Source organism: Micropterus salmoides, unplaced genomic scaffold (genome assembly GCF_014851395.1).
Source record: "Micropterus salmoides isolate LMB-PRFRI ecotype aquatic unplaced genomic scaffold, ASM1485139v1 Ms_hic_scaffold_5, whole genome shotgun sequence".
Classification (NCBI taxonomy): Eukaryota; Metazoa; Chordata; class Actinopteri; order Centrarchiformes; family Centrarchidae; genus Micropterus; species Micropterus salmoides.
In genome coordinates, this window is record NW_024044237.1 from 24,564,869 (window position 1) to 24,580,131 (window position 15,263).

General features: G+C 38.9%; 1 protein-coding gene across 1 annotated transcript in view; it reads right to left on the reverse strand.

The window, feature by feature from the left end:
• The window catches only part of diaph2 (diaphanous-related formin 2), a 434,333-nt gene that overhangs the window by 295,834 nt on the left and 123,236 nt on the right, over positions 1-15,263 (reverse strand). Inside the window, exons 7-13 of the mRNA XM_038699417.1 lie at positions 15,089-15,163; positions 14,923-14,992; positions 14,008-14,144; positions 11,062-11,170; positions 8,354-8,464; positions 6,835-6,947; positions 3,205-3,321 (exon numbers count right to left, since the gene is read on the reverse strand). Of these exons, the coding sequence (XP_038555345.1) occupies positions 3,205-3,321; positions 6,835-6,947; positions 8,354-8,464; positions 11,062-11,170; positions 14,008-14,144; positions 14,923-14,992; positions 15,089-15,163 (732 nt within the window). The remainder of the gene's footprint in view (positions 1-3,204; positions 3,322-6,834; positions 6,948-8,353; positions 8,465-11,061; positions 11,171-14,007; positions 14,145-14,922; positions 14,993-15,088; positions 15,164-15,263) is intronic.

Genomic DNA, 15,263 nt, shown 5'->3' on the forward strand with positions numbered 1-15,263 from the left:
CGGTCAGAGGAAAGACGCAATCTAACGTTTTACAAGTCTAAGTAACTGGAGACTGCAGGTATACCAAGACATGCACATAGACTCGAAACCTATTCTAATATAACTTTTTTCTCATATCGTGAATTAATTTTCAAATATCAGATAACTATTGTTTGTTTCTAACAGTAACTCTAATACTCAAATACACTGACTAAACACAAGCATTTTTTGATCAAAATAATTGCTAGGGACAATTCAGTTTTTCTTTTTCCCATACTTATCCAGACCTGCAAATTATTTATATACAATCCCATACTTTTTCAATCTGCATAGGAATCCTGTATTTTAGAAAAAGAAGAAGACTGGAAGTTCCATAAATCACTGTATGGCAGATATGCTGTAGCTTTATGGCCTTTTAGCTTCTTGATATTGTCCACTAGATTTGTTTGAAATAAGTTAAATTCAGAGAAGATCTTATGACAACTCCGATGCAGATAAGGAACTCACAGTCTGATCAAAGCCTGCCGGTCTGAAGGCTCGGCATGAAAGCATTAAGCATTAAGGGGAAGGAGCACTAATGTTACTAAAATGTAACACTTGATTTGAGCTGAGAGAGCTGTGAACAAAGTGTCTGTTGTCAGGATGTTTCATTTTGTGTAATACCAAAAAAGCACATATCTTAAGTGTGTGTCAAAAAAAAGGAACGTGATGAACAGCATCTTGTTATTAACAACATTAAATAGAAAGAAGTTTATTTTCGAGGCTTTGACTCCAAACTGTTGCCCATAAATTCAAAGGCTATGTTCTGTTGGTACCTTGTGGGTGGACAGGCCATATCATGTTATGAACAGAAATATGAAAGAACACAAAAATCTGAGCCAAAGCAAATAAGAATAAATCAGCATTTAGGTGCACTGTTTTGAAAGCATGAAATACCATACATTAAGCTTGAGCTGGCGGATTCGCCCACTCATGATTGGAACAAGCTAGCAAAAGCTCACACATCGCCCTGCATGGCTTAAGCGCTGTGGCACTCGGCTTACAACTGTCACCAATGTACACCACATTATTATCTCAATAAGCCGCCCTATTTTCCCTGCGTCCTCCATCCTCCGCCACCACCAAGCAGATAGGGGCTGGGTGGAGATAACTAGAGACGGAGAGAGTGACCCAGAACTGTCAGGCCCCTCCACAGTGGGCAGGGCTGGGCTCCAGAAGCTAGCATATGTCCCCTGCATCATTCCCCACCTCTTCTTTTACTTTGGCACCTTCATTTCTTCCAATGATAGCTTGCAGTTCAGCACAGCCCCAGCCACTTGATCCAGCTCTGCTCCACATAACCAGTGTAATCCCCATATCACCAGGCTCCAAAAGAGCAGATCTGCTCTATATTTACTGGGTGGGTTTGATGTGCTCCCATTCATTAGGCTTGCAGTGAGAGATTAATTATCAAAAATAAACCAAGCCCTGAAGGGGAGAGCAACAACTAATGTTGTGTTAGGAGGAATGACAGTAGACAGAGCACTTCAACAGTTTGCCCACTGCAGACCTTCATATTATTAGAATACTAATTATATTATTGAATTAATTATCATTGAATGTAGATTATTATTTGACACATGAATCAAGGCACCACTAGTGTTATCGATTCCAATTCACACTACGATGAAAACAACTTAATCCTTTACTTTAGATAGAATATTATGAGCACACCTGCATCCTTTTGATCACAAAGCCAAAGAATGTCACACATTTATACAACCTACCTAACCTGCATTGCTACCACGCATTCCCTGACATGCCTATTTTGTTTTTGTTTCAAGTTGGCAAAATATTATAGATATACACCAAATCATTTACATTCACCAAATTTTGACTACAACATGAAAAGACAGAAACTTTAAGGATGAAGACTGGAAAAAGATAGATAGTATCTATTGGAAATAGCTGCATGTACTGTAGTACTGCATCTTCCATCATCCTAACTCACACAGCTGTGATGTATTGGGAATAAAATGCCTTAATCAGAATGTCTGGCGCTAATGTTTGTGAGTGTGTGTGCGTGGGTATGCCCTTGCTTTTGTGAAGGAGGCTGGAGAAAAAAAAATATTTCTAAAACATATCTTTAAAAAGACCATCAGTTTATTTATTTTTTTAAGAGCATCAGCACAGATCCCTTCTTATTGCTGGCTTACAGAAGGGTACATGGACATTGGAGCTGAGGTGGACGTGGCTATACTAGCTGGTTAATGTGAATTCTATTTCTCACTTTCTCCAAATAGATGAGGAATACATTATTCATAACGCCAAGGGAATAGCAACTTGTCTATGGTAAATTCATCTTGTTCCTCTCATCCTCCCTTCATCTTCCTACTTTCTTATTTCTGAAAAAAGGTCTGACACAGCACTGAATTCATCAGTGTCATTCCATTCAGAGGAGCGGCGGCCTTCCTGCCCAGTGACTGACATATTTGCTCTACAAAGGCAAAATGGAAAGCTAACCCAACGGTTTAAATTTACTTAATAATTTCAAAATACACAATATTGTCCTTACTCTAACAATTTGTCTGTTGTTACTTCCAGTGTTCGTAGACAAAGAAAGTGTACAAAAAGAGTTAGTGCACCCAGACTAATAATCTTTGTAGTGCTGACTACATGTTCCTTTTTCACACTGCACTGCTGTGAAATGCTGTCTTCACAAGAACTACAGACAACACCTGACCTCCCCACCAGCAATGCTGGGTGTGACCAGAGGTTCAACAGTGGTTAATGAAGCAATTCCTCCAAATAAGATGCAGTGTGTAATTTTACCAAATTTTATGTATTTAATTGTTATATTATTTTATGTTTAAGTTTGTGGGTGGTTTATGTTTCATCTGACTGCAAGACTCTTTATCACCACACAGCTTGTGAAAATCAAGTTGAATTAATGAAAACAGAGGCGAGCTAATACAGTTGATAGAGTTGTAGTTAAATGACACAAAAGTTACACTAATATAAAGGTATTTTAAGTTTGACTTTTAAAAATCAATGGGTCTCTTACTTTTGGGATGATAAAAGTACATAAATTTCAACCTAGATTTTACTTTTCAAGATATGTTGGTCAAAGACAAACAAACAGACAAGCAAATCCCAAGACTATCTAAGCATTGACATACAGTAGAGCACCACAAGGGCATAAGTCAATAAAAAGACTGTGGTATGTAAAAATCACACAGAACTTACCTGATGTAATAGTCATTCCTGATGAGCAATAGGTGCTGAAGAATTGACAGGAAGTAGGGCTCTGAGCCAGTGTCTTTCACCATATTCGACAGGAGATGGTACACTTCACTCATATCAGTACAGAAGCAAGGTTAAGGAAAAACAACTCTATGACAGTCTTACTTTTTAGGTTTCTAAGTTAATCCATTTAACAGTTAAGGTTAACTTCTTGAGAAAACACCACATTTCAGTTCATTATTCAGGTGCATTCAATTCCTTGTAAACATTTAAAATTTTATTAGTACTTCTTTTCTTTATAATTACTTATTTATTTCCCCCAGTTCCTCACCTCAAGGTTTTCTGACAGCCATCATTGTGCAAAGCAAACGGAGATGTGATTCCTCTTATCCACTTTCTCTCAGGGGAGCTACAACAGTGGAAAATAGCTAAGTTGAGGACAGGCATTGGCAATAAAGAACGCTCCTTCTGGTTTACCTGTCACTCACTAGAATAGAGAAAATTCATTACATTTGAATGTTTAAGGCAAGAATGATGGGGAGCTGATCATTCGCAGGCCAAAATATAGCTGAGATTCAGTTCTCAGATTGAAACTGACATGTACTCAGGAGTGAAAATTCATGTTATTAAATTTGCAAAAGGTATTGATTATGTGTCTTACGTTAGCTTTCCCCAGTAGGAAACATTGATGGCTTTCAAAAATAATGCGAGAACTACGTATATAACACACAGTAAAGGTAAGCATTGAAACATATTTCAAAATTACATTATGTTAACTGTTGATTTGTAGTACATTTAAAAAAAAATATTGTAATTTGTGTTTCTCAAACTTTTAATAGTTTCCTAAAAGTGTAGTTCTAACAAGTAAAGATCCCAGGAAAATGAATGATTTGGAGACTATTTAACTTTGCTTGAGAAAGGAGGATTTCCCCATGGAGCCTCATCTTGTTTGAAAGAGTAGAAAAAGGTTCTCAGATATGTGCACACATGCAGAGAAAAGAAGACTAGGGAGAAACTTGCAGAGATGAGAACAGGTGAAATTCGGGACGGGGGAGGGGTGGGTGTGACCTCCAGTACATTACAATCAGTATCAACGTAGTATATCTGTAGTATAAAACATGTCAATGTCAAAACTCAACGCTCAAATTGATGTTTGTTCAATTTTGTTCATGAAGTCAACTGTCTGACATTTGGGAAAAACACAATGATTGTCACAGCTGTCTGTGTAATTAGCATGTCAAACCTATCCTTCTCCGTGGCTGCCTGCAGCTACACTTCCCCTGTCCTTGCGACTGCAACTTCCACGAGGTTCATCTACACTACAAAAGAACTTGCACCTGTGTTACTTTGTGGCTATAACAATGTTGTTGACACAATGTCCAAGAGACTGTGCAGTCACTGCTGCAGCCAGTGGAGAGCCAGAACAGTGCCCATCTGTGGGCAACACCAAACTTATGTTTCACAACAGTCAGTATTTAATGTTTTATTAGGCTATAACTAATCAAAACTCAAGTTTAGCATAATTTTCAGGACACAAGACAGGATTCAGGACCACTGCTCATAATTTGGAACTGTCCCAAATTTTTCAGAATGTCTGGTCTGATTTTTTTATGATGTTCAGGTAACTGAGCCAAATTAACACTCAACAGAGCAACAGTAATATTTCTACTACTTTAATGTGTTATAATAGATGATTTCATGGATATACTAATGTTACAGATCCAAAACATGACCGATTAGAGGGGCCCAACTAACACGTTTTCAAAGGTTAATCGGAATATTTTGTCAATATTATTTGTCAGATTTCATCAACAGCTAACGAAGGATGACTCTGTAAGAGAGTATCAATGTCAGATTCAATTTATTTCCCCAAAAAAAAACAGCATTTAACTGCATTCTCCATTTCCAATACTATCATCCAATACAAAACAATCTGTAGCCGCTGCAATTGGGGAAGATCAATTCTTTTAAATACTGTTTGACACTTTTCCTATTAGTTTCAACAATGTCTGTAATTAAACTCCTATCCCATATAATTTTTTTTGAGAGAGAGAGGGATGGGAATACAGGCTCCTCTGCAGTATCATTTCCCTCCCTTGTATTAGCTGAGTATGAAGCCTGAGAGAATTACCAATCCTGTGAGATTCAATTATAGCCTCACCACAGCAGTATTTGAGAGGACATGAGAAGGGGCTCAGGCTGGGAAAGTATCCAACTAGCTTCATCTATCACTAAGCTGCAGACATAAACCTAATGTGGAATGCCAATCCATTCGATGACACCCCCTTCTATGCTATCTTTCTCGCTCTGTGTCTCTCTCTGTCTTTACACTCCCTCTCCAAATAATGAATAAACATGAGTGGCAGTCAAGTGTGACGTAGGCCACTCAATGGTGGGGTCAATCAATCACCATTGCACAGCCCATTAATATTTATTAGTGGCCTGGAGTCACCTCCTCGGCACCTAGACCTGGGCCGGACACAGAGGAGACTCTCGAGGTTAATATTCATGAAACTGCTGGGAGAAACAAGACACATATGCAATGCTCAGGTAGTAAAAGTCCTACCTGCCTGATATATATGTGTGTGTGTATGTGTGTGTGTGTGTGTGTGTGTGTGTGTGAGTGTGTGATATGTGTGCGTAACTGTGTGTGTGCTATGCAGGCAAGGGGACAAAGTGTAGCCTGGGCATTCGAATCATGCTCAGAGCTCACAGATCAATACCACATTGTCCTTGGAAACAAACATTGGGCCTTCTCATTTGTGAACCTGCTCAAGCACATCATTAATCCAGGTGCACTTTTTGTCTCTGCGTGCACACACATACACAGCCTTCTCCCCTCACCTACATGTGTCAACAGAAACCGTCACTCACAGCAGCACGTTGTGCCAGTACTAGAACTGTGGGATTTGGTGGAAGAAAAAGGTTGTGGGAATGAACATCTGCATAACAATGTCAGCGTCGGGTTTGTCTGCTCACAATGTCAGCCACTCATACATAGCCTTAGAGAAGATTTGTGAATTATTAAAGGGTTCTTCTCTAGGATGCTTGAAGAAGTTTCCAACTCTCGACTAAATTACTGCTCACCTTATCAACTTCTTCTCTGCATGTTAGGAGTTAAATAGACAGAGCTGGAGGAGAAAAGTCGCATTTCTAAAATGCAACAGAAAGACAAGGAGTGATAATACTTGAACAGAAGAAACCTTGGCAATATAATATGCCTACACATAAAAATGTTTAATTGTCTACAGTTTAATTGTGCAGTAAATGGTAAGAAAAGGAAAGCATATGTCTATTTGATATCATCCTCTTGAGTCTTACAACAGTAAGTACTTAACCCAGTACTAACAGACAAAGGACAAAAAGTGATGTGGAGAGGAGGAGAAGAGTAAATAAAAAGAAGAGTGAAGAGGTGGGAGGTTAAGATGACAGGGTTATTTACCAAGTATACCTGGTCAGAGATGGAGCTGGATATTGTGCTCAGCCTCCTCAAATCCTTCTCTAATGAATCAACCCATGAGGGGCTTTAGCGTGTAAAGCTTGACCAAACCCACAATACACACTCATCTCTCACTTATAGCTCTGCAGGTATTGTCATCTGTATATTCACAGAGAGGGAGGACAAAAGGATATTCCATCTCAGCACGGATGTCATCCAGGCGATGGGAGAGTTCAATAGAGTCCTCCTCCTTGTTCTCATTGAACACCTTCAGCTGTATGTCTAGCTCCTCTGTCTCTTTTAGCTCCTAGATTGAGTTACACAGAGAAGATAGTTGCAATGTATATTATGATAAACAGATGTAGCATCTGCAGGAATAATTTAGATATAACTTGTATAATATATTACTCAAGTATTTGTATTGTTGAATCTTATCACACTTTTATATCTCATTATAAATCAGGCCTATTATAAAACTGTAATACTAGAATATTAGTTTCCCTGTTCCAGCTGTACAAAGAACTGGGAACTGAGACGACCTGAACCCTCTCACTAGGTTTTCCACACAGTAACTATTCCTGCACACCTGTTCCAGCCACGAGGGGCTATGGCAGTGCTCTTTACCACTTCTCTATGAATCACTGGCAGTGGAGATTACAGATGGAGACAGAGCAAAATGTAACCCAATTTCTGCAGGTATCAATCACCCCGTTTTTTGGGTGCACCATCTGTCTTAAGCGACCGTGGTTCGGAGGGAGGTGCACGGTAGGGTGGGGGGTGGGGGGCAAATACATGTGTCAAGGACTATAAGAACAAAACAAATGGTGCTTTCTTTTTCAGTGTTCACTTTTTCTTTGCCAACAGCTACGCTGACTCCTGAGCATAACTCATAATTAGATGAAAGACTGTCAGTTTGAATGTCGGAATTAAAAAGCGGTGAATGTGGCATTCATAAATGGCTGTACATTGAGACTCTTTCATATCAGGGGCAGAACTGAAGATAATTAAAGTAATGACAGCAATAATCAACAGGAGCAGCTGGGATGACTTATTAACAACTGGCTCTGTGACACGTTCACCCCACTCGCTACAAATGAGAGCTTGAATGATGAGCTGGAGCTCGTTTTCCTTCGCTTGGTGTGTAGGCTTGCTGATAATGATGCCAGGATGACCCGTGTGATAAGGTGCCAGCACTGCATAACACTTGACACAAGCTGCTACAACTACTCCTACTACTAGTTATACCACTACTAGTAGTACCATAACTAACTGAGTTAAAAATAACAACAACATTAACAAAATTTCTTTTTAATATTATTTGTGTTATGTGACAGGTCCAGCCTTTGTGATTTGAGGTCACTAACTAACTCATTACTGTTCTCAAATCTTGTGAGGAGGAATTCCTTTTACACCTGGATTATTTGGTTTGAATGCCTCATTGTTTAACAAAATTGCATTAAATATTCATAACATTTTGAAAGTGCTGCATGACTGAAAATGCTGTTTGGCTATTTGTTAACTACAGTCAAATAATGTGCTGAAATGTGTTCTGATGTAAGGCTAAAAATCTGCTAGGTGGAGAATGTAGTCAGAGTCTAAAACAAGGCAAGCGGTTCTAACAGAATTACCAAAGCAATACACTCTTGACAGAATTTCATTTTTTATTCATGTGCATAGTCTAACCATGTTGGGCCTGATAGTTTGATAACTCACAGGTAGGATCTTCTTGAGGCCACATCTTAGGAACTCATTACGTAGGTGTATCCGAAAGTCCAGGTCATCAGGGGAAGTGACCAGGGCATTGATCAGCTGCATGCAAGCAACCTTTGCAGTAGACAAAAGACAGAAAAACAAATGAGACATTTCTTGCAAAACATATCAATACAAGATCATTCCATTTAATTGTGAATTCTTTTTGGTCTCTGTAATATAAATATGCCCTTTTGAGTCATTATTTGCTCTTAATATTCCCTTTCCAAAACAAAAACTACAGAAATGGGAGTGCAACAATGAGAGAGAGAGCAGAGGGATAGTAGAATGTACAGATCTGGTGTGTCTACTGAATAGATGTGCATTATTAATGGATTTATTGGTAAGGAAAAGGCGTGTGTGTGCGCGTGTGTGTGGGGGGTTGGGTGGAGGAGGGGATAAGAGTCATCGGTGATGAATTATAATGAGCAGTAAGGTGTTTCAGGGGAGCAAGCCATGGATAAGACAGTTTTCCTTGGACAGACAATCGATAGCAGACTGAAATATTCCCATGGAAGATAGGAGACATTGTCTTCTGAAACCTTGACTGTGTACTGTTGGCTTGTATGTGTTATTAATAAGCGCCACAACACTGCTGATTCTGTGTGGTTTCCTGGGTCAGTTTTATTATTTTTCCGAGTTTAAATTTTTAGTCTAACACTCAAATCTACAAATGCACGTCTTTCTATGTAATGCCATCAGCATTTACACTAGGAAAAGCTTTCTTTTTACTTGTTGTCTTGCTTTGTCCCCTAAACCTTTTAACACACTTTTGTTCAATAAACAAAATTTTAAGTAATATTTAATGAGCACTACAGTCAAATGTTGCTGCTTTTTGAGTTGATGTCTGATGAAGGGCAGAACAAAAGCTATCTGAAATGAACAGTATTGTTCTGTTTTACTGTTACCTTAAACTTGTAGCAGCACTACAACAAACGTTTGTTAGCGAGGTAATAGCGAGGTGAAAAATGCATGTTGTTATGCAATACAGATATAAGATACTGTATATTCCCTTTGGAAAGCACAAGCTTGCTGCAGTAAAGGATGCACCTCTATTCATATATGTGGCACCAGTGCCAGGCAGTTCCAGAAAAGCTTGAGGGCCTCTATAGGCAAGATCTCTGCATTGAAACATTTTACTCTATCCACCAGAGGCCAGAAACATAAAAGAAACTCGACCAAATCTCCACCAAATTTTTGTATGTGCCATGGTGCTCATGAAAAATTCTTTCTCTTCTCCTGCATATAGATTGAACACCTTGAACATACCTCAGTCATGTACTATATATGTGTCACATGGAGTGGGAAGCGGTTGTTTTGGGGGGGTGGGGGCATTACCTGGGTTAGGTTTAGCGAGCTGCAGAGGTGCCATAGGGGTGTACCAAACATCATAATTAAAAGTGGCACTCCTGGGACGGTTTTAAAGTTGAAATGCTGAGTTTCTCTTGTGCTCAGCAGACAAGCATAGCCTGAACTACAGCAAAACACATTTTAATCACATTAGCAAAGTCTAGTTCTACAGCCCATCACAGGTTTTGGATAAAAAGTCTATTAATTTCCTTGAACCCCCTGCATCAGCAAAGCATTTTAATTTACTTCACAATTAGCAGAGCTTCATTTCATTAACGGCAAAATTTAAAGGAAAAACAACAGCCTCCTAATAAAAGAATATCTACTTTCGCTTCCACCACCCGCCTCATCAGTTTCCTTCATGACTTTTCCTTCATGACTTCACAATCCCCGCAGTTAAAAAAGTAATTCCTAAGGTAATTCCCAGCTTTTGGTTTCACAAAAACATGTTTAAAGCTGTGTTTTTATTGCTGTCGTATAGTTTTTCCTGCTGCTGAAGAATACTATTGAAAATTAAGAGAGGTATGGTGCTTTAGTTGCCCTTTCACGAGTCCTCTGAGACCCAACTTGACAGCAGCATGGGGAAGTATTTGTAAGATGTGAGAAAATTGAGCAAGGTAGTGCGAGGAGGAGAAAATGTGAGAAAAAGTGACAAAAAGCTTAGAGGAACTCAACATCTCTGCTTTTTTATTACTGCTTTTTTATTATCATTTTTCTGCTCTTTGCAAAAAGAATGGGAAGTTCAATAGAGGTGCTCAAAGAAGCAGGGGTTTTTGATTAAAGCAGTGACAATGGAGCTCCGGCTGCATTTCAATAGCCCGGTGATCACATCCCATCGTGTGCAAGAGGTGCAGTTGGGTTTACAAGTGAACTAAAGACAGGAAGAAAATGAGAGAAAACACATGTATGAAGACAGTTGAGGCTGGGGTACAGTGGGCCACAGAGTGACACAACTGTCAATTTGATTTTTGCCTGGCATTAAGCGTGATCTTCATGACACAACATAATTTGCGTGAATCACACTGGACTGTGCCAGATTTCTGTCCACTGTACATGGGAAAACTCCTGCTTTTGTTAAAAGTTGCTACTAAGTCTTTTTAAGTATGAATCAGTGTGCATGACAAGACAAGGCATCCTGAAATGTGTACTGTACCACAGAATAATACAGCAGTCAGAACAATGCTACAGAGTGACAGTGGTTACTGTATTGGCCACTGAACCATAAAGGTAACTTTTCTCCTTCAAAAGAAAGAATCTAATAAAAGGGCAGTGATAAATATGAGACATTGATGTTAACTGCTTTTTCGTGCGCAATTCCTAACCTGCAGCTGCTGGGCGTCGTGGTTCTCCAGTCCTTCCACAATTGGAGCAAACCTCTCTTTATTGTTCCTCTCTGCAGCAATTGTCATGGCAGCTAGAATCTTATCCAGGCTGGAAGAAAACAGAGAACGGGGAGCAGGCACAACACAAAAGTCAACAAACACTTTTATCACCTCACTGACAGGACATTTACTCACAATTTTCAGCTCAAACACCATGTATCTTATCTTCCTGTGATGGTGTGGACATTTGTTTGGCCAGTCTTTGGTCACCCTGACAAATGCTACTGCTCTCCATCTATTTGTATGCAATCCGGTCTATTATTGCTGCAATATCCAATTTTGACTTCATCGTGCTTGTTACTGAGGTGATGCTAGACAAAAGCAGGTCTTTACTGCAAATGTGTTCAGTTGTCAAAGCAATTGTGGTAGGGTGTATTTGGCTGTGTGAGAAAGGGTGCAAATTATTGAGGAGACTGCCAGACCAATGTGCAAATACACCTATTGAGAAGGTAAGCAAATTAGAGTACTTGCAAGGCCTCAAGGCAGCTCAGCTAAATAGAGCTTTGGACAATTTCAACATTTAAATTGTGAATGAAAGAGAAATTGTGTGCTGAACACACAAACACACTACAATAAAAGTAAATTGATGTCTATTGAGCACTTATGTAAATAGTGATTTACAATATTCGTACATAATAATTGGCAACAACTACTCTCTCTGTCACTACAAGGCCACATTTGTTATTTTGCCTTCATTGAGGAAATAAACAGCTTAACTCTCCTTTCCTTAACCTTCTTACTCCTGTGGGTACAAAAGAGATCTTAGCCTGATATATCTGATATCCCCTTGCTGTTCCAATAAATTAGTTTAAAATAATAAAGAAATAAATCACACTAGGCCAATTGGTAAAATGTGAGCTGTATGGATCAAACAATTTGTGTTTATATGTGAGATGTCTACTTACACGTGTCACATAGGGTTGCTGTTGCCGTTTTTTATTACCTTATATCAACCCCAAAAAATAACACTTTCAGGATGACAAAATACTAGCACAGTTGCTTTGTGAGTGAGGGAGATCATGTGTCTGACCAATAGGACTGTATGTGTGGAGGTAGCCTGACACAGAGATAAATGGAACGACCACGCTCTGATAGGGGTTACAAAGTCACAGACAAGCATGGGGAGCTGCATACTGAGTAGCTTTAAAGCCAGTTCAGACGACGCTTCAAAACAGGCGAGATAGATCTGCTTAACTTGTCGTGTTCCCTTTTGATGCTGTCAGCTGAAGTGGGTGTTGAACATGAGTCAGCGTCACAACATTGGTTGGCAGAGAAGTTTCTGAGCAAGAAAGTGACGCCTCAGCTCCTTTGACTGTCATTTCTGCAGGATACGTACATTTTAATGCAGGGCTATGATCATGGCAAAGATTGCTATGTTTACTTCAACTTATTCTTGAATGTTTTGAGAATGCAGAAAGAGAAAGAGAGAGAGAGAGAGAGGCAGACAATATCTGCACTATCTATACACCCAGATCTGGTTAAAAATAATTGTGTGTGTTTGTATGCAAGCAGCAAATCTACGTCGGAGTGTTAGACTGGGAAATTCATATGGATCTAATAACTCATCAATTATATACAGATTCAACTGCCTCTATCTGCAAAACTCATGATTATATCGAAAACATTTTTTTAATAGAACAATACTTAATATTTAGTCCTTCTGTATACTTTATATTAAGCTGTATGAGAATAACGATATGGATATTCCCACATTATTGTAAACATCTGTTAATCGATATACATTTTTAGGAGTGGTTACTGAAAACAATTGTGTTTCCTTCATATTCTGTAACTTCAAAATCATTTTGGAAATCATGCTCAGTCACAGAACTACAAGCATAAAGGCCTACTTGAATGGTCTGAGATGTGAGACACACTGCTGAACTCAGCTCCTCCAACTGAATTTGTGGCTTTGTTTATTTCCACCACTGCATACAGACCGACTTTGAAGTGCCATTGTTATTCTAGTCTGGCCCTGTGGGAAACAATAAAAAACACTCCCCTAAATCCAATTTATAAACTGTCAGCCAGGTTGTGTGTCCGTGGCACATTTAAACAGACTGAACTGCATCATCTGACCATGTGACCCAAAAGATTTCTGTGCTGTCTGAGGTCATCTGTATATGCGGTACATGCTTCCAGTGGGTAAACATGTATTCATGCAGTCCAGTCTCTGTCTGAGTACATGCCACCCAGTGGGAGAAGATTGAGGCAATAGTGATATTCCAGTGTTTACAAGAAGCAGTCGTCTCCTTCCCCTCTTACTGTCTCAGAAACATTAGAGAGCATAGCCGAGATGGACCATATCGCTTTCATCGTTACATTTTATTTTTCATTTCAGGGTTTTGAAATGGTGCTGTGCTGTTTCCGTATCAGGTGTGATTTACCGAGAAAGATTAGAATACAGAAAACGACCCACTCTGAATGGAGATTAGGGAAAAAGCAATTAAAGAGTCAGGTCATCCAAATAAAAACATATTTCCCCACCTACCTAATCTTATGTAATCTGTGCATATAATTTATATATATTTATATATTATAGTTTTGCATTATCTGTCATTGAAACCTCTGGAATATGTATCAATAAATAGTTCCAATGGAAAATGTCCACTTTAATTTAACTTTTCACACTCTAGGTATAACAAATGGATTTCTACTCACACCTATTTTCTTTGGTAGTGGTGAAAATCTCATTGGCAAATATTTCAAGATGCCCTCCAAATACAACTGACGCTCTGACTCACTGTGACAAAATATTTATCTTACTTTTTATTCTTTGGATAAAATTTACATGTTGAGTGCGTGCGCATATGATAGACTAACTAGAGATGTCTTTTTAATGGAATGCAAGATAGGAGAAAGTCTGCAAGAGTAAGGTCAACTTACATGTTTTCCTCTCCAATAATACAGAAAGCAGAGAGAATTTTGACAATCTCTGTCATCATGTTGGTCTGTTTGGGGTCAATTGCTCGTGCCAACAGCAACAGGCTCCGCTCATCTCCCAAGATCCTTTGCAGTCCATACTGTAAGACATGGAAGGGAGGAGATAGGATGGAGAACAGGTCCGTTGGGTTTAAATAATAAGAGCATTTGAATTCATGGAGAACTTTCACTTCAAGTAAAAAATGGATTCTACAAAGAAGCTCTAATGTACGTTAATATTCTTTTAAGGAGGGGACAACGAGGCCATGGGAGAAAATGGAGAGGATGATGAATTATTTCAATTCAGGACAGGACTATAGGGACAAATACCTATAGTCTCCTGTACCTTTTAGTCTTCCAGCAACTGAAGGAATGGGCAGAGATGACTATGTGTGGGCATTAACTCTAAGAGAAGCAATATCAATAGTTCACCTGTCCTTGAAATGTGTGCTATTTTTGAGAAATGAGCCAGACGTTCCCAAAAAGGATAATTAAAAGATCTGAGACTATGGGCTTGAAATGGTAAAATTAGCTTCCCTTTATGGTCCCATTATCCCAGGCTTGTCAGAGTCCAGATTCAAATCAGGTTTGGAATCCTGGCACAATTAGAAATTTTGAAGATGTTTAATAAAAAGAATGTCCTCTCTTCTTGTGTGTGCTTTCCAGTTACTGGAACAAACCACTAGAAATTACCTTCTACAATTGAATTAAAATTATATAATTTGAATTTCAGGGCAATAACGCTGTTTTAATCATGACAGGAGGATCTTATTTTATCATTGCATCCAAGCAATATCATTTTATCATGCAGTTATACTGAGTTCATTATCTAATGAATCAGTTGAGTGGATGGTCTTTTCTTCATTGACTCATACAAACCTTATTGTTCATGAAAGCCTTCAAGCATTGGATAAGTTTATGCTGGTTGCGTTTATCAATATTCTCTTGCCTGAAAAAAATATCGGAAAAGATATTGTGATTGCAAGAATAGAACCTGGTATCATAAAAATTACACAGAGATGGGAAGTCATAGGCGATCACTTACTGTTTCTTGTCCAGCAGCTTCTCCAAAGCATCCAGAAGAAGGCCGAGACCCTCATGACCGAAGTTATTAACCCAACTAGAAAGAAGACACAGACACACAAAAAAATCAGTAACCCAATATTCAGTCAGCACTGTTATTGCCCTGCTGGTTTATTGTAAGCCAAGTTAATTCACTG